Here is a 20,344-nt window from a genome sequence, read left to right on the forward strand (position 1 = left end):
CGACAAAGTAAGAATCTATAAAGCAGCCAGAGAGAGACAGAAAGTTACCTATAAAGGAACCCCCATCAGAATAGCAACTGATTTCTCAACAGAAACTCATCAGGCCAAAAGGGAATGGAATGAAATATACAAAGTCATGCAAAGGAAGGGTCTGAATCCAAGAATACTGTACCCAGCAAGGCTATCAATCAAAATTGAAGGTGAGCTCTGGCCAGTTTGGCTCAGTGGATAGAGCATCGGCCTGTAGACTGAAGGGTCCCAGTTCGATACCAGTCAAGGGCATGTACCTTGGTTGCGGGCACATCACCAGTGCGAGGTGTGCAGGAGGCAGCTGATCGATGTTTCTCTCTCATCAATGTTTCTAACTCTCTATACCTCTCCCTTCCTCTCTGTAAAAAATTAATAAAATATATTAAAAAAACAAAAAACAAAATTGAAGGTGAAATCAGGAGCTTCACAGACAAAAAAGGACTAAGGGAATTTATTACCACCAAACCAGCAATGCAAGAAATGCTAAAGGGTCTGCTGTAAAAAAAAAAAAAATATATATATATATATATATATATATATATATATATATATATATTGGGGCATTTAATCCATTTACATTTAAAGTTATTATTGATAGGTACTTATTTGTCGCCATTTTTATTCTTTACCCCTGTGTTCCTTCTTCGCTTCATATATATATAAATAACTTCAAATGTAAATGGATTAAATGCCCCAATCAAAAAACATAGGGTAACAGATTGGATAAGAAAACAAGACCCATATATCTGCTGTCTACAAGAAACCCACCTCAGAAAAAAAGATGCACACAGACTGAGGATGAAGGGATGGAAAAGGTATTCCAGGTGAATGGAAATGAAAAAAAAGCTGGGGTAGCTATGCTTATATCTGACAAATTAGATCTCAAAGTGAAGGACATAACAAGAGATAAGGAAGGTCACTTCATAATACTAAAGGGAGCAATCCAACAAGAAGAAATAACTCTGGTAAACATATATTCAACCAATACAGGAGCACCCAAATACATAAAAAAATCTCCTGGAGGATATCAAGGGAGAGATTGACAGCAATACAATCATAGTAAGAGACTTTAATACCCCACTATCACCATAGGACAAATCCTCTAAACAAAAAATTAGCAAAGAAACATCAATCCTAAATGACTCACTAGACCAGATGGAATTAATTGACATCTTCAGAACATTTCACCCCAAAGCCACAGAATATACATTCTTCTCAAGTGCACAAGGGTCATTTTCAAAGATAGACCATATGTTGGGACATAGGCAAAGTCTCTTCAAATTCAAGATGATAGAAATCATATCAAGTGTCTTCTCAGACCACAGTGGCATAAAACTGGAAGTCAACTGCAATAAAAACAATCCAAAGAAATTAAACACATGGAGACTAAACAGCATGCTATTAAACAATGACTGGGTTACCAGAGAGATCAAGGAAGAAATAAAAAACATCATGGCAACAAATGACAATGAAAACACAACAATCCAAAATCTATGGGACACAGCGAAAGCAGTCTTGAGAGGGAAGTTCATAGCTCTACAAGCATACTGCAAAAAACAAGAAACAATGGTAATAAATTACCTAACCCTACAACTCAAAGAGTTAGAAAAAGAGCAACAAGAAAAACCCAGTGTAAGCAGAAGGAAGGAAATAATAAAGATCAGAACGGAGATAAACGACATAGAGACCAAAGAAACAATACAAAAGATCAACAAAACCAAGAGCTGGTTCTTTGAAAGGATAAACAAGATTGATGAACCTCTAGCCAGGCTCACCAAGAAGCAAAGAGAGAGGACCCAAATAAACAAAATCAGAAATGAAAGAGGTGAAATAACAACAGATCCCGCCAAAATACAAAGGATTGTTTAAAAATACTATGAACAACTCTATTCCAACAAACTGGACAACCTGGAGGAAGTGGACATATTCCTAGAAAAATATAACCTTCTAAAACTCAATCAGGAAGAATCTAAACAGCTCAATATGCCAGTAACTATGGAAGAAATTGAAGCAGTCATCAAAAAGCTTCCGGCAAACAAAAGCCTGTGGCCAGATGGCTTAACAGGAGAGTTTTTCCAAACATTCAAGGAAGAACTAAAACCTATCCTCCTCAGACTATTCCAAAAAAATTCAAGAGGAAGGAACACTTCCAAGCTCCTTCTATGAAGCCAGCATCACCATAATACCAAAACCAGATAAAGACAACACAATGAAAGAGAATTACAGGCCAATATCCCTCATGAACGTAGATGCCAAATCCTCAACAAAATTTTAGCAAATCAGATCCAACACTACATCAGAAAGATCATACACCATGACCAAGTAGGATTTATCCCAGAAATGCAAGGATGGTACAATATCCGCAAATCAATAAATGTGATACATCACATAAACAAATTGAGAGATAAAAATCACATAGTCATATCAATTGATGCAGAAAAAGCTTTTGACAAAATCCAACACCCTTTCTTGATAAAAACTCTCAACAAGGTGGGAATAGAAGGATCATACCTCAACATAATAAAATCTATATATGATAAACTCACAGCTAACATCATACTCAATGGGCAAAAACTAAAACCATTTCCCCTAAGAACAGGAAAGACAGGGATACTCACTCTCACCACTCCTGTTTGACATAGTACTGGAAGTATTAGCCATTGCAATTAGACAAGAAGAAGAAATAAAAGGCATCCAAATTGGAAAAGAAGACGTAAAGCTGTTCTTATTTGCACATGACATGATATTGTACAAAAAAAACCCGAAAGACTCCATCAAAAAACTAACAGAGTTAATAAATGAATTCAGCAATGTTCAGGATACAAAACTAACGCCAAGAAATCTATGGCATTTCTATACACCAATAGTGAACTTACAGAAAGAGAGACTAAAAAAGCAATCCCATTTACCATCACACCAAAAAAATTAAGATACCTAGGAATAAACTTAACCAAGAAGGTAAAAGACGTATTCACGGAAAACTGAAGGACACTGAAAAAAGAGAGGAAGACGTAAACAGATGGAAGAACATACCATGTTCATGGATTGGGAGAATCAACATCATTAAAATGTCCATACTACCCAAAGAAATCTATAGATTCAATGCACTCCCCATTAAAATACCAACGGCATATTTCACAGACCTAGAAAGAACTCTCCAAAAATTCATCTGGAATAAAAAAAGACCCCGAATAGCCACAGCAATCCTGAGAAAGAAGAATAAAGTAGGAGGGATCTCAATACCAGATTTCAAGCTGTATTACAAAGCCACTGTTCTTAGAACAGCCTGGTACTGGCACAAGAACAGACATATAGATCAATGGAATAGAATAGAGAATCCAGATATCGACCCAAACCACTATGCGCAATTAATATTTGACAAGGGAGGCATGAACATACAATGGAGTCAAGAGAGTCTCCTCAATAAATGGTGTTGGGAAAATTGGACAGATACATGCAAAAAAATGAAACTAGATCACCAACTTACACCATACACAAAAATAAACTCAAAATGGATACAGGACTTAAACATAAGACGGGAAACCATAAAAATACTAGAGGAATCCATAGGCAGCAAAATCTCAGACATATGCCAAAGAACTTCTTCACTGATACTGCCCCTAGGGCAATGGAAGCCAAAGAGAAAATAAACAAATGGGACTACATCAAAATAAAAAGCTTTTTCACAACAAAAGAAACCATCAAGAAAACAACAAGAAACCCCACTGTATGGGAGAACATATTTGCAAATGTTATCACTGATAAAGGTTTAATCTCCAACATCTATAGGCAGCTTATACAACTTAATAAAAGGAAGATAAATGATCCAATAAAAAAATGGGCCACGGACCTAAATAGAATCTTTTCAAAAGAAGACAGAAGGAAGGCCAAGAGACACATGAAAACGTGCTCAAAGTCACTAAACATCAGAGAGAAGCAAATCAAAACGACGAGGTACCATCTCACACCAGTCAGAGTGGCTATCATCAACAAATCAACAAACGATAAGTGTTGGCGAGGTTGCGGAGAAAAAGGAACCCTCGTGCACTGCTGGTGGCAATGCAGACTGGTGCAGCCACTGTGGAGAACAGTATGGAGTGTCCTCAAAAAACTGAAAATGAAACTCCCATTTGACCCAGTAATCCCACTCCTAGGAATATATCCTAAGAAACTAGAAACAGGAATCAGAAAGGATATATGCACCCCTATGTTCATAGCAGCACAATTTACAATAGCTAAGATTTGGAAACAGCCTAAGTGCCCATCAGCAGATGACTGGATCAGAAAACTATGGTACATCTACACAATGGAATACTATGCTGCCATAAAAAAGAAGGAATTCTTACCATTTGTAGCAGCCTGGATGGAATTGGAGAACATTATGCTAAGTGAAATAAGCCAGTCAATGAAAGAAAAATACCACATGATCTCACTCATTTGTGGATAGAAAAAAACATTATAAACTGATGAACAAGAGATAGATACAGAGGCAGTAAGCATCAAACAGACTGTCAAATTACAACGGGAAGGTTGGGGGAGTGGGGAAATAAGAGATCAACCGAAGGACTTATATGGATGCATATAAGAATTACCAATGGATGCAGAACATTGCGGGGTGAGGGCATGTATGAGAGTGGGGTGGGGGGATAATGGGAAGATATGTACACATATAATACCTTAATAAATAAATAAATAAATAAATAAATAAATAAATAAATAAATCTGTATTGTTGAAAATATTTTAAAAAATAAATAAAAGTATGACATACAAAAAATAAAAAAGAGAAAACTAGCGTAAATCTTCCATAATGAAAACTATAAAAACGCTAATAAAATAAATCAAAGAAGACATGAATAAATGGGGAATTCGACCATCTTCATGGGTGGAGACATTGTGATTTCAGTTGCCTTCACATTGATCTGTAGATTCAAGGCACTCCCAATAAAAATTGCAGCAGGATGTTTCTTGTTGTCAATAAGCTGAACCTAACATTATTTGGAAAGCAAAGGAGCTCAAAGAGCCAAAGCTATTGTCATTCTTGCTGTTTGAGACCCTTGTCTGTCTACCTTCCCCTTTACTGGGTTGCTCTGTGGCTGGTGCCCCCTCCTCAGCCGCCTGGGTATGGGGTTGTCCTGCAGCGATGAGCAGAAGTGTCTCAATTTCAGTCCCCGCTGCCCTGTCTCTGACTCTGGGATTCAAACCATCCCTTGCAACGTCAGGAGAACAGCTGGGCTGGAAGCTTGGCAGGGCAGGTGGGCTGCCAGGGCTCCACCACTCCAGATGTTTCCAGGGGTGTTTGCTTAGGAAACACACACAGGGCAGGGGTCAACCCACTCTTCAACAATGACAGACATTTACAAGCAGCAGACTCTTTCCTGGAAATAAACCAGAAGTAAAAGGGCTCCCAGGACTCAGCTCAAAATATCAACAAGGAAAGGAGGCGTGGGGAGCCTCCTGCTTGGAAAACAAACACCAGGAGGGTATAAAAGCCAACAGCCCTGGGCACCTTACACACTCACACTCACTCACACACTCACACACTCACACTCACACCCTCCTCCAGCCCCACTGCCCCACCATGGCCGCTTCCACCCTGTCCGTCTGCTCCAGCAACCTCAGCTATGGCACCCGTGCCTGCCAGCCCGGGTCCTGTGACTCTTGCACGGACTCCTCCTGGCAGGTGGACGACTGTCCAGAGAGCTGCTGTGAGCCCTCCTGCTGTGCCCCCACCTGCTGTGTCCCCAGCTGCTGCCAACCCACCTGCTGCACCCCCAGCTGCTGCCAGCCTTCCTGCTGCACCCCCAGCTGCTGTGTCCCCAGCTGCTGCCAGTCTACCTGTTGCACTCCCAGCTGTTGTACGCTGACGCCCTGCATGACCCTTGTCTGTGCCCCAGTGAGCTGCATGTCCAGCCCCTGCTGCCAGGTGACCTGTGGATCCAGCCCCTGCCAGTCAACCTGCACCAGCTCCTGCACGCCCACATGCTGCCAGCAGTCTAGCTGCCAGCCCTCCTGCTGCACCTCCTCCCCCTGCCAGCAGGCCTGCTGTGTGCCCGTCTGCTGCACACCCGTCTGCTGTAAGCCAGTCTGTTGTAGGCCTGTCTGTTGCAAACCTGTCTGCTGCACACCCATCTGCTGCAAGCCTGTGTGTTCTGGTTCCACCCCCTGCCCAGCCCCTTCGAGCTGCTGCAGACCCTCCTCCTGCGTGTCCCTCATCTGCCGCCCCGTGTGCAGGCCTGCCTGCTGCGTGTCCGCCTCCTCCTGCTGTGGCCCTTCCTCCTCCTGCCAGCCCAGCTGCTGCCGCCCATCATCTTGCATGTCCCTGCTCTGCCGCCCCGTGTGCTCCCGCCCAGCCTGCTGAGTCCCGACCTTGGCCCAGGCATCCTGCTGCTGAGCAAACATGTCCCCAGTACCAGCCTGGCTCAGGTCCCACCTTTTACTGTAGTCATCCCAGCCATTCCTCGGTCTGGTCCTGAGCAGTGTCAGCTGGCTGTCCCCACTCAGGACGGGATCCCGCAGTCTCACTGTCATCACCTGACCTCTGCTCTCAGGACCCCTGGACCTCACTTCTCCCTCAGCTTTTGCTTCCTACACGATGCCTCCACCTGTTCCTGGACACTTGTCCTTCCCTCCTAGTTTCTCTGTTGAGTCACTTGACCTCTACTCTCAGTTTGTCAGCACCTCCTCAGGCACCCCAATAAACTCACTTCATCACCTGATCACTTCCTTCATCTGATTTGATGGGAGATGGGCGGGGAAATGTGGTTTTCACCAGACATGGATCCCCTCTAGCCACTGATATTTCTAGAAATGAGTGGCTGAGAGATCCCAAAGGGCAGTGGCCTAACTCCTCCTGGTGGGGCACCAGGAGGGATCTCGCCCTGGCCCGGAGGTCAGTGCCTGCTGGGCTTGTGCCTGGGCTTCCTCAGGCTGGTCTCCTGCAGAAAGTCCTGGTCTAAGGAGTGTCCGGCCCAGGGGCCATTCCACCCACTGTCCCATCAGAAACCTGGGGCTCCTTGCAGCGAAGACTGTGGGCCTGGGGCCTCCCCTGCGGTCCACCCACAGGGCTGCACTCTTAGCAGAGACCTGAGGGAGGGTGGGTGGGAAGGGCTGCTCCAACCCTGATAGAGTCAGAGGGACTGGACCTCCTGCCAGGGCCTCACCAAACAATTAGCCAAATCGTGGAGCCATGGTATTCAGATGGTGGACTTGAAGATCATAGACCAGGGCCCCTGAGAGAGGGGAACACACAAAATGAGTCTCATAATTGGTCCCACTCACCGCCATGAGAGCATTTCCAGGCTCTTGTGGAAAACCCAAGCGCTCCATGCACCCCTGAGTCATAGGCGGCCCTGGCCGATGGGGGAGCCCCAGGCAGCTAGTGTTTATGGCCAGAGTGCCAGAGAGGGGAGATCTGCCCTGAGTAACTATTGGTCCTCAAAGGGTCTCCCTCAAGTGTTAGCGAAGTAATGATCAGCACCCCCATGTGAGTCTGGGATTGGGGAAATGCACAAAATTAGAGGGCTAATCACAGATATGAAACATGCCCAAAGTAGCGCCTATTCCCACCTGCCAGTCGGAACATGGTCCTGATTCTCAGGACATCGGGGAGCCCACTCAGAGGGCATTGCGTCACTTGTGGGTAAAATAAGCCCCAGTGGTTCAGTCCTACCTGACAAAGCTGAGAGCAAACTTTAAAGAATGAGCCATTTCCCAAGAACTTCACCACATCCTTTAACAAAGGTCAATGGTATTCATTTGAACACAAAATATCTAGCACACAGCAACCTGTTGTTTTCTGTGTATTTGTTTTTTAAATGCAGTAGTTATCCTAATGGATGTGAGCTGGTATCTCAAAGTTTTGATTTACTTTTCTCCAATGATTAGTGATGTTGAGCATCTTTTCATGGGCTTATTGGCCATTTCTGTATCTTCTTTGGAAAAAGGTCCATTTAACTCCTTTGTTCATTTTTGGATTTTGTTTTGTTTTGTTTGTTATTCCTTTTTAGAAGTTCTCTATACATTCTATATATTTATCCCTTATCAGATACATGCTTTTCAAATGTTTTTCTCATTTCCTTGGGTTACCTTTTTCTCTGTTGATATTGTCCTTTGAAGTAAAAACATTTAAAATTTTCACCAAGTCCACTGTGTGTATTTTTCCTATGTTGTCCATGCCCTTGGTGTCATATCCAGTCAGTCACTGCCAAGTGCAAAGCTGTGAGGCTTTTGTCCTGTTTTCCTCTGAGAGTTTTGTAGCTTTAGGTCTTGCATGTTGGTATCGGTTTACCCAGCACCATTTGTTGAAAAGACTGTCTTTTCTCTGTTGAATGGACTTGGTGCCCTTGTCAAAAATGATTTGACCTGCTGTGTGAGGGTTTATCTCAGGACTTTGTATCCTATTCCATTGGTCTACGTGTCTTTATGCCAGTACCACCCTCTTTTGATTACTATAGCTTTGTAGTAAGTTTTGAAATCAGGAACTATGAGCCCTCCCACTTTGTTCTTTTAAAGGATTGTTTTGACGGTTCAGGGTCCCTTAAGATTCCATATGGCCCTAACCGGTTTGGCTCAGTGGATAGTGTGTCCACCTAAGGACTGAAGGGTCGTGGGTTCGATTCCAGTCAAGGGCACATACCTCACTCAGTTGCAGGTTCAATCCTTGGCCCTGGTGGGGGCATGTGTGGGAGGCAAGCAATCAATGTGTCTTTCTCACATCGATGTTTCTCTCTCTGTGTCTCTCCCCCTCCCTTCTACTCTCAATGGAAAAATATCCTCAGGTGAGGATTAATAAACAAACAAAAAGAGATTCCATATGAATTTTAGGATGGATTTTTATATTTCTGAAAACATCACAACATTGAGAATTTGATAGTGATTGCATTGAATCTGTGGATTACTTTGGGTGGTATTAAAATCCTAACTATTAAATATTCTAATTCACGAACATGGGATGTCATCCCATTTGTCTTTTTTATTTATTTATTTTTATTTCTTTCAACAATTTTACATTGTACAGGTCTTTCACCTCCTTGTTTAAGTTAGTTCCTAAGTATTTTATTCTTTTTGATACTATTGTAAATTTAATTGTTTTTCTAATTTTCTTTTTGGGCTGTTCACTGTTAGCATACAAAAATGCAACTGAGTGTTGTGTGTTAACTTTGTATCCTGCTATTTTGCTGAATTCTTTTGTTGGTTCTAACAGTCTTTTGTGAAATATTTAGGATTTTCTACCTTTAATATTATAGCATCAGTGAGCAGAAGTGATCTCACTGCTTTCCAATTTAGATGCCTTTTATTTCTTTCACTAATGGCCCAGTGCACGAAATTCATGCACATTAAAAGGGAATTAATTAGAGGAAATGTTTTAATATTGCTATTTGCCCTTTCTCTATAATAGAAGTGTCAGAGATGAAAGAAAATTAGTAAAACCTATATGAAAATCTTCCTCCTGTCAGAGTCTGGGGCATGCCGCCGGACCCAGAGTAAAGTCCCCACACACCCCAGTTTGCCTCAAAATCACGCGAGACCCAGACCCGGCCTGCCCCACCCCCACCAAGCTCCGCTGGGATGGGTGCAGCCTCGGTTCCCCCGTTAAGCCCCGCTCTGCCAGGGGCATAGCCTCAGGTGCCCAGGTGAACACCGGGCAGGGGCGCAGCCGGAGGTCCCCCGAACTGGGCTGGGTTGGGGGTCGCACCTTGAAGTCTCCCATCAAGCCCTCCATGAAGGGGGGCATGGCCTGAGGTCCTCCGTCAAGCCCTGCCGGGCGAGCAGAAGGGCACAGCCTCAGGGCCCCCGACCCGGCCCTGGCCGGCACCAGGCAGCCTCAGGTCCCTGCTGATCACTCATTATGGGAACTGAGCCTCTGCTGCGCACGCCACCGTGGTTTTGTGACAGCGTTATGGCATGAGGGTCAATTTGCATATTACCTCTTTATTATATAGGATTGTCTATCTGCTCTCCTAGATTTCCAGTACTATGGAGAATAGAGGTGGCAAAAGTGGGCATCCTTGTCTTGTAAGTTATCTTAGAAGAAAAGCTCCCAGTGTTTCAAAATTGATTATAATGTTTGCTGTTCAGTCATATGTCATTTCCTTCCATTACTAGTTTGTTGAGTATTTTTGTCATGAAAGGGTGTTGAATTTTGTCAAACGTGGGTTTCTTTTTCATCAATTGAGACAGTCATGTATTTTTCCCCTCATTCTATTATGTTGTATATTACACTGATTAAGTATTAAATGTAGAAACATCCTTGCATTTCAGTAATAGATCTCTCTTGACTGAGGTGTATAAATCTCTTCACCTGCTGCTGAATTTGATTTGTTAGTATTTTGTTGAGGATTTTTACATCAATATTCATAAGAGATATTGATCTGTAGCTTTCTTTTCTTGTAGTGTCTTTGTCTGGCTCTGGTATCAGAGTAATACTGGCCTCATAAAATTGGTTATGGAGAGTAACCTCTGAGGTTCACAGTGACCTAGGAATGAACAAAAAATCCTTAACTTGAAATAAGGCATCTCTGAAAATATCACAACCAACCCGTATTCCATTGAAAAGACAATTCTTTTCCCTAAGACTAGGAACCAGACACAGATGTCCTCTCCCACCACACCTATTCAGCCTCAGACTGAGGGTTTGCCCCAGCACAACAAGACAAGAGACAGAAGTAAAAGGCAGGCATATTGGAAATGCAGGAATGAAATTGTCTGTATTCACAGAGCACGTGATTGTCCACATAGAACACCCCCAAGAATCTCCAAAAGGTCTCCTGGAAATATAAGAGTTTGGCAAGGTTGAAGAATGCAAACTTAAAATAGTAAAAATTAATTGTAGTTGTATACAGGGGAGGGTAAAAGTAGATTTACAGTTATGAGTACATGAAACACTTTATTCTTGTGTAATGATTTGTTTATTAATAATTGAATTGTTTATTTGTATTACTTGTGCAATTGTTATTGTTATTATTTTGTATCCTTATCTATGATTTATATTTTAGGTAATGATGGCTGGTAATTTAACCTACTTTTACTCACCTCCCTATAATATTAACAAACAATTGGATTTCAAAGTTTTTGTTTAAAAGTATGACTTACAACAAAATAAAAAATGAAAACTAGCATAAATTTAATATAATGAAAACTGTAAGAACACTGATGAAATTAATGAAGGAAAAGATGAATAAATGGAGAATTCGACCATCTTCTCAGGTAGAGACATTGTGATGTCAGTTACCTTCACATTGATCTGTGGACTTGAGGCACTCCCAATAAAAATTGCAGCAGGATTTTTTTTCTTGTCAATAAGCAGAATCTGAAAGTATTTGGAAAGCAAAGAGCTCAAAGAGCCAAAGCTATTGTCATTCTTACTGTTTGAGGCCCATGTCCGTCTACCTTCCCCTTTACTGCGTTCCTCTGTGGCTGGTGCCCCCTCCTCAGCCGCCTGGGTGTGGGGATGTCCTGCAGCGATGAGCAGCAGTGTCCCAATTTCAGCCCCCGCTGCCCTGTCTGACTCTGGGATTCAAACCATCCCTTGCAACGTCAGGAGAACAGCTGGGCAGGGAAGCTCGGCAGGGCAGGTGTGGGTGCCAGGGCTCCACCACTCCAGATGTTTCCAGGGGTGTTTGCTTAGGAAACACATGCAGGGCAGGGGTCACCACTCTTTAACAATGACAGACATTTACAAGCAGCAGACTCTTTCCTGGAAATAAACCAGAAGAAAAAGGGCTCCCAGGACTCAGCTCAAAATATCAACAAGGAAAGGAGGCGTGGGGAGCCTCCTGCTTGGAAAACAAACACCAGGAGGGTATAAAAGCCAACAGCCCTGGGCACCTTACACACTCACACTCACTCACACACTCACACACTCACACTCACACCCTCCTCCAGCCCCACTGCCCCACCATGGCTGCTTCCACCCTGTCCGTCTGCTCCAGCAACCTCAGCTATGGCACCCGTGCCTGCCAGCCCGGGTCCTGTGACTCTTACACGGACTCCTCCTGGCAGGTGGACGACTGTCCAGAGAGCTGCTGTGAGCCCTCCTGCTGTGCCCCCACCTGCTGTGTCCCCAGCTGCTGCCAACCCACCTGCTGCACCTCTAGCTGCTGCCAGCCTTCCTGCTGCACCCCCAGCTGCTGTGTCACCAGCTGCTGCCAGCCTTCCTGCTGCACTCCCAGCTGTTGTACCCTGATGCCCTGCCGGACCCTTGTCTGTGCCCCAGTGAGCTGCATGTCCAGCCCCTGCTGCCAGGTGGCTTGTGGATCCAGCCCCTGCCAGTCAACTTGCACCAGCTCTTGTGCCAGCTCTTGCATGCCCTCATGCTGCGAGCAGTCTAGCTGCCAGCCCTCCTGCTGCACCTCCTCCCCCTGCCAGCAGGCCTGCTGTGTGCCAGTCTGCTCCACACCCATCTGCTGTAAGCCAGTGTGTTGTAGGCCTGTCTGTTGCAAACCTGTCTGCTGCACACCCATCTGCTGCAAGCCTGTGTGTTCTGGGGCCACCCCCTGCCCAGCCCCTTCGAGCTGCTGCAGACCCTCCTCCTGCGTGTCCCTCATCTGCCGCCCCGTGTGCAGGCCTGCCTGCTGCGTGCCCGCCTCCTCCTGCTGTGGCCCTTTCTCCTCCTGCCAGCCCAGCTGCTGCCGCCCATCATCTTGCATGTCCCTGCTCTGCCGCCCTGTGTGCTCCCGCCTGTCCTACTGAGTCCCGACCTTGGCCCAGGCATCCTGGTGCTGAGCAAACCTGTCCCCAGGGCCAGCCAGGCTCAGGTCCCACCCTGTGACTGAGGTCCTCCCAGTCATTCCTCAGTCTGGTCCTGACCAGTGTCAAGTGGCTGCCCCCACTCAGGACAGGGTCCCCCAGTCTCCACTAACCTGACCTGACCTCTGCTCTCAGGACCCCTCGCTTTCACTGCTCCGTCGTCTTTTTCCTCCTCCACGATGACTCCACTTGCCCCTGGACACCTGTCCTTGCCTCCTACTTTCTCTGTTGGGTCACTTGACCTCTACTCTAAACTTATCATTACTTCTTTGGGTACCGGAATAAATTCACCTCATCACCTGATCATTTCCTTCACTTGATTTCATGGGGAAGTTTGGGGACACGTGGTTTTCACCAGACATTGTCTTCTTCAGTCAGGGATATTTCTAGAAATGAGTGGCTGAGAGATCCCAAAGGGCAGTGGCCTAACTCCTCCTGGTGGGACACCAGGAGGGATCTCGCCCTGGCCCGGAGGTCAGTGTCTGCTGGGCCTGTGCCTGGGCTTCCTCAGGCTGGTCTCCTGCAGAAAGTCCTGGTCTAATGAGTGTCCGGCCCAGGGCCCATTATATCCACTGTCCCATCAGAAACCTGGGGCTCCTTGTAGCACTGACTGTGGGCCTGCCCTCCCCTGCGGTCCACCCACAGGGCTACACTGTTAGCAGAGACCTGAGGGAGGGAGGGTGGGAAGGGCTGCTCCAACCCTGATAGAATCAGAGGGACTGGACCTCCTGCCAGGGCCTCACCAAACAATTAGCCAAATCGTGGAGCCATGGTATTCAGATGGTGGACTTGAAAATCACAGACCAGGGCCCCCTGAGAGAGGGGAACACACAAAGTGAGCCTCACAATTGGTCCCACTCACCGCCATGAGAGCATTTCCAGGCTCTTGTGCAAAACTGGGAAACCCAAGCGCTCCATGCACCCCTGAGTCATAGGCGGCCCTGGCCGATGGGGGAGCCCCAGGCAGCTAGTGTTTATGGCCAGAGTGCCAGAAAGGGGAGATCTGCCCTGAGTAACTATTGGTCCTCAAAGGGTCTCCCTCAAGTGTTAGCGAAGTAATGATCAGCACCCCCATGTGAGTCTGGGATTGGGGAAATGCACAAAATTAGAGGGCTAATCACAGATATGAAACATGCCCAAAGTAGCGCCTATTCCCACCTGCCAGTCAGAACATGGTCCTGATTCTCAGGACATCGGGGACACCACTCAGAGGGCATTGCCTCAGTTGTGGGTAAAATTAGCCCCAGTGGTTCAATCCTACCTGACAAAGCTGAGAGCAAACTTTAAAGAATGAGCCATTCCCAAGAATTTTTAGGATTTTCTACATTTAATATGATAGCACATGTGAACACAGATAATTTTACTTCTTTCCCATTTGGATGCCTTTTATTACTTTCACTGTCTATCTGCTTTCCCAGATCTTCTAGTACTATGGAGAACAGAGGTGGCAAAAGTGGGCCTCCTTATCTTACTCCTGGTCTTAGAAGAAAAGCTTCTAGTCTTTCTAAATTGAGTATGATGTTTGCTGCAGGTTTTTCATACATATTCATGATGTTATTCACATATATTTATATATATGCTGTTTTATTCTATTTCTAGTTTGTTGAGTATTTTTATCATGAAAGTGTGTTGAATTTTGTCAAATGTGGGTTGTGTTTTTTTGCATCAGTTGAGACCAGTGTGTATTTTCCCCTCATTCTGCTAATGTTGTATATTACACTGATACACTATCATATGCAGCACCTTCCTTGCATTTCAGCAATAGATCTCTCTTGGCCAAGGTGTATAAATCTCTTCATCTGCTGCTGAATTTGATTTCTTAGCATTTTTTGAGGGATTTTTACATCAATGTTCATGGGAGATATTGACCTGTACCTTTCTTTTCTTGTAGTGTCTTTGTCTGGCTCTGGTTTCAGAGTAATATTGACCTCATAGAATGGGTTATAGAGAGTTCCCTCTGAGGTTTACAGTGACCTAGGAATGAACAAAAAATCCTTAACTTGATATAAGGCATCTAGAAAAATGTCACAGCCAACCCCACATTTTATTGAAAAGACTATACTTTTCCCTAAGACTAGGAACCAGACACAGATGTCCTCCCCTACCACACCTATTCAGCCTCAGACTGAGGGTCTGACCCAGCACAACAAGACAAGAGACAGAAGTAAAAGGCAGGCACATTGGAAATGCAGAAATGAAATTGTCTCTATCCACAGAGGACATGAATGTCCACATAGAACACCCCCAGAATCTACAAAAGGTCTCCTGGAAATAAGAGTTTGGCAAGGTTGAAGAATGCAAACGTAAAGTAATAAAAATTAATTGTAGTTGTATACAGGGGTGGGCAAAAGTAGATTTATAGATATGAGTACTTGAAACAACTTATTCTTGCATTATTATTTGTTTATTGGTAATTGTATTGCTTATTTTTATTACTTATCTCATTATTATTGTTGTTATTTTGTATTTTTACCTACGATTTATATTTTAGGTAATGATGCCTGGTAATTTAACCTACTTTTGCCCACATCCATATAATATTAATAAACAATTGGATTTCAAACTTTTTGTTTAAAAGTATGACCTACAGAAAAAAAAAAAAAAAAAAAGGCAGCGGAATAGACAGACGTGTCCCGAGCCTTGTCCCGGAGCAGAAAGAAAGAACAGCTGAGGGTCACACGAGGAGTGTTTGTTGGCAGGTTAAGGGACAGATAAACTCCAGGAGAAGGTGGGGGACTGCTAGTCGGGGTTCACCTGACTTGGCAGCCCCCACTGCGGTTGGGACCTCTCCCGGTGCTGCTGGCTCGGACGCGGAGACTGCGTCATCCTTAAAGGGAAAGTGGAGCTTATCGAAAGCCTGAAAATCCATAACTGCGACACCCACAGAACAGCTGCGAGCCCCACAAGACCGGTTCCCAATTGGCGTAAACACGCAGATTCAGAGGAGCTCTACACTCCACCACGGAAAGGAGAGAGAGAACTACATAACCAGACATCTACAGAAGAGAGACCATGGGGAGACAAAGAAACAGCCCGCATATGAAAGAAAAGCAGGCATCACCAGAAAAGGAAGTAAAGGAAATGGAGGCAAGCAACCTGCCAGAGGAAGAATTCAGAGAAATGATCATAAGGTGGCTGAAAAGAATGGAAGACTAATTCGACAATATAAGTAAGAACCAAGAGAAAATGAAGAACCAAGAAGAAATGCAAAATGACATCGCTGCTGTAAAGAACTCCATAGAAAGCATCAAGAGTAGACTATAAGAACCAGAGGACCACATCAGTGAGCTAGAAGACAAGATGGGAAAAAATACCCAAGTAGAGCAGCTTCTAGGAAAAAAAAATTAAAAAGCAGGAGGAGAGCCTAAGGGAACTTTGGGACAACACGAAACAAACAACATCCGCATAATAGGGGTCCCAGAAGGGAAGGAAACTGAGCAAGAAATAGAAAACCTGTTTGAAGAAATAATGACAGAAAACTTCCCTGATATAGGGAAGAAAAAACCCACACAAATCCAAGAAGCCCACAGAGTCCCAAGCAAAAAGATCCCCAAAAGACCGACGCCAAGGCATGTTATAATTAAATTGGCAAACACCAACGACAAAGTAAGAATCTATAAAGCAGCCAGAGAGAGACAGAAAGTTACCTATAAAGGAACCCCCATCAGAATAGCAACTGATTTCTCAACAGAAACTCATCAGGCCAAAAGGGAATGGAATGAAATATACAAAGTCATGCAAAGGAAGGGTCTGAATCCAAGAATACTGTACCCAGCAAGGCTATCAATCAAAATTGAAGGTGAGCTCTGGCCAGTTTGGCTCAGTGGATAGAGCATCGGCCTGTAGACTGAAGGGTCCCAGTTCGATACCAGTCAAGGGCATGTACCTTGGTTGCGGGCACATCACCAGTGCGAGGTGTACAGGAGGCAGCTGATCGATGTTTCTCTCTCATCAATGTTTCTAACTCTCTATACCTCTCCCTTCCTCTCTGTAAAAAATTAATAAAATATATTAAAAAAACAAAAAACAAAATTGAAGGTGAAATCAGGAGCTTCACAGACAAAAAAGGACTAAGGGAATTTATTACCACCAAACCAGCAATGCAAGAAATGCTAAAGGGTCTGCTGTAAAAAAAAAAAAAAAAAAAAAAAAAAAATATATATATATATATATATATATATATATATATATATATATATATATATATATATATATATTGGGGCATTTAATCCATTTACATTAAAAGTTATTATTGATAGGTACTTATTTGTCGCCATTTTTATTCTTTACCCCTGTGTTCCTTCTTCGCTTCATATATATATAAATAACTTCAAATGTAAATGGATTAAATGCCCCAATCAAAAAACATAGGGTAACAGATTGGATAAGAAAACAAGACCCATATATCTGCTGTCTACAAGAAACCCACCTCAGAAAAAAAGATGCACACAGACTGAGGATGAAGGGATGGAAAAGGTATTCCAGGTGAATGGAAATGAAAAAAAAGCTGGGGTAGCTATGCTTATATCTGACAAATTAGATCTCAAAGTGAAGGACATAACAAGAGATAAGGAAGGTCACTTCATAATACTAAAGGGAGCAATCCAACAAGAAGAAATAACTCTGGTAAACATATATTCAACCAATACAGGAGCACCCAAATACATAAAAAAATCTCCTGGAGGATATCAAGGGAGAGATTGACAGCAATACAATCATAGTAAGAGACTTTAATACCCCACTATCACCATAGGACAAATCCTCTAAACAAAAAATTAGCAAAGAAACATCAATCCTAAATGACTCACTAGACCAGATGGAATTAATTGACATCTTCAGAACATTTCACCCCAAAGCCACAGAATATACATTCTTCTCAAGTGCACAAGGGTCATTTTCAAAGATAGACCATATGTTGGGACATAGGCAAAGTCTCTTCAAATTCAAGATGATAGAAATCATATCAAGTGTCTTCTCAGACCACAGTGGCATAAAACTGGAAGTCAACTGCAATAAAAACAATCCAAAGAAATTAAACACATGGAGACTAAACAGCATGCTATTAAACAATGACTGGGTTACCAGAGAGATCAAGGAAGAAATAAAAAACATCATGGCAACAAATGACAATGAAAACACAACAATCCAAAATCTATGGGACACAGCGAAAGCAGTCTTGAGAGGGAAGTTCATAGCTCTACAAGCATACTGCAAAAAACAAGAAACAATGGTAATAAATTACCTAACCCTACAACTCAAAGAGTTAGAAAAAGAGCAACAAGAAAAACCCAGTGTAAGCAGAAGGAAGGAAATAATAAAGATCAGAACGGAGATAAACGACATAGAGACCAAAGAAACAATACAAAAGATCAACAAAACCAAGAGCTGGTTCTTTGAAAGGATAAACAAGATTGATGAACCTCTAGCCAGGCTCACCAAGAAGCAAAGAGAGAGGACCCAAATAAACAAAATCAGAAATGAAAGAGGTGAAATAACAACAGATCCCGCCAAAATACAAAGGATTGTTTAAAAATACTATGAACAACTCTATTCCAACAAACTGGACAACCTGGAGGAAGTGGACATATTCCTAGAAAAATATAACCTTCTAAAACTCAATCAGGAAGAATCTAAACAGCTCAATATGCCAGTAACTATGGAAGAAATTGAAGCAGTCATCAAAAAGCTTCCGGCAAACAAAAGCCTGTGGCCAGATGGCTTAACAGGAGAGTTTTTCCAAACATTCAAGGAAGAACTAAAACCTATCCTCCTCAGACTATTCCAAAAAAATTCAAGAGGAAGGAACACTTCCAAGCTCCTTCTATGAAGCCAGCATCACCCTAATACCAAAACCAGATAAAGACAACACAATGAAAGAGAATTACAGGCCAATATCCCTCATGAACGTAGATGCCAAATCCTCAACAAAATTTTAGCAAATCAGATCCAACACTACATCAGAAAGATCATACACCATGACCAAGTAGGATTTATCCCAGAAATGCAAGGATGGTACAATATCCGCAAATCAATAAATGTGATACATCACATAAACAAATTGAGAGATAAAAATCACATAGTCATATCAATTGATGCAGAAAAAGCTTTTGACAAAATCCAACACCCTTTCTTGATAAAAACTCTCAACAAGGTGGGAATAGAAGGATCATACCTCAACATAATAAAATCTATATATGATAAACTCACAGCTAACATCATACTCAATGAGCAAAAACTAAAAACAATTCCCCTAAGAACAGGAAAGACAGGGATACTCACTCTCACCACTCCTGTTTGACATAGTACTGGAAGTATTAGCCATTGCAATTAGACAAGAAGAAGAAATAAAAGGCATCCAAATTGGAAAAGAAGACGTAAAGCTGTTCTTATTTGCACATGACATGATATTGTACAAAAAAAACCCGAAAGACTCCATCAAAAAACTAACAGAGTTAATAAATGAATTCAGCACTCTACAGGATACAAAATTAACGCCAAGAAATCTATGGCATTTCTGTACACCAATAGTGAACTTACAGAAAGAGAGACTAAAAAAGCAATCCCATTTACCATCACACCAAAAAAATTAAGATACCTAGGAATAAACTTAACCAAGAAGGTAAAAGACGTATTCGCGGAAAACTGAAGGACACTGAAAAAAGAGAGGAAGACGTAAACAGATGGAAGAACATACCATGTTCATGGATTGGGAGAATCAACATCATTAAAATGTCCATACTACCCAAAGAAATCTATAGATTCAATGCACTCCCCATTAAAATACCAACGGCATATTTCACAGACCTAGAAAGAACTCTCCAAAAATTCATCTGGAATAAAAAAAGACCCCGAATAGCCACAGCAATCCTGAGAAAGAAGAATAAAGTAGGAGGGATCTCAATACCAGATTTCAAGCTGTATTACAAAGCCACTGTTCTTAGAACAGCCTGGTACTGGCACAAGAACAGACATATAGATCAATGGAATAGAATAGAGAATCCAGATATCGACCCAAACCACTATGCGCAATTAATATTTGACAAGGGAGGCATGAACATACAATGGAGTCAAGAGAGTCTCCTCAATAAATGGTGTTGGGAAAATTGGACAGATACATGCAAAAAAATGAAACTAGATCACCAACTTACACCATACACAAAAATAAACTCAAAATGGATACAGGACTTAAACATAAGACGGGAAACCATAAAAATACTAGAGGAATCCATAGGCAGCAAAATCTCAGACATATGCCAAAGAACTTCTTCACTGATACTGCCCCTAGGGCAATGGAAGCCAAAGAGAAAATAAACAAATGGGACTACATCAAAATAAAAAGCTTTTTCACAACAAAAGAAACCATCAAGAAAACAACAAGAAACCCCACTGTATGGGAGAACATATTTGCAAATGTTATCACTGATAAAGGTTTAATCTCCAACATCTATAGGCAGCTTATACAACTTAATAAAAGGAAGATAAATGATCCAATAAAAAAATGGGCCACGGACCTAAATAGAATCTTTTCAAAAGAAGACAGAAGGAAGGCCAAGAGACACATGAAAA

The 20,344-nt window shown here is 42.8% G+C and overlaps 3 protein-coding genes across 3 annotated transcripts in view; all 3 read left to right on the forward strand.

The window, feature by feature from the left end:
* TSPEAR (thrombospondin type laminin G domain and EAR repeats) overlaps nt 1–20,344 on the forward strand; it is a 106,744-nt gene that overhangs the window by 19,068 nt on the left and 67,332 nt on the right. The window lies entirely within an intron of this gene.
* LOC308242735 (uncharacterized protein) lies at nt 5,610–6,389 on the forward strand (the record flags this gene model as incomplete). Its single annotated transcript, XM_080657205.1, has 2 exons — nt 5,610–5,924; nt 6,024–6,389. The coding sequence occupies 2 exons, from the start codon at nt 5,610–5,612 to the stop codon at nt 6,387–6,389; spliced, it is 681 nt and encodes a 226-aa protein (XP_080513331.1).
* LOC308242648 (uncharacterized protein) lies at nt 11,930–12,721 on the forward strand (the record flags this gene model as incomplete). The annotated part of the gene is made up of 1 exon (XM_080657071.1): nt 11,930–12,721. The coding sequence occupies one exon, from the start codon at nt 11,930–11,932 to the stop codon at nt 12,719–12,721; it is 792 nt and encodes a 263-aa protein (XP_080513197.1).

The sequence above is a fragment of the Plecotus auritus genome (genome assembly GCF_963455305.1).
Source record: "Plecotus auritus genome assembly, chromosome: 2".
NCBI classification, from domain to species: Eukaryota; Metazoa; Chordata; class Mammalia; order Chiroptera; family Vespertilionidae; genus Plecotus; species Plecotus auritus.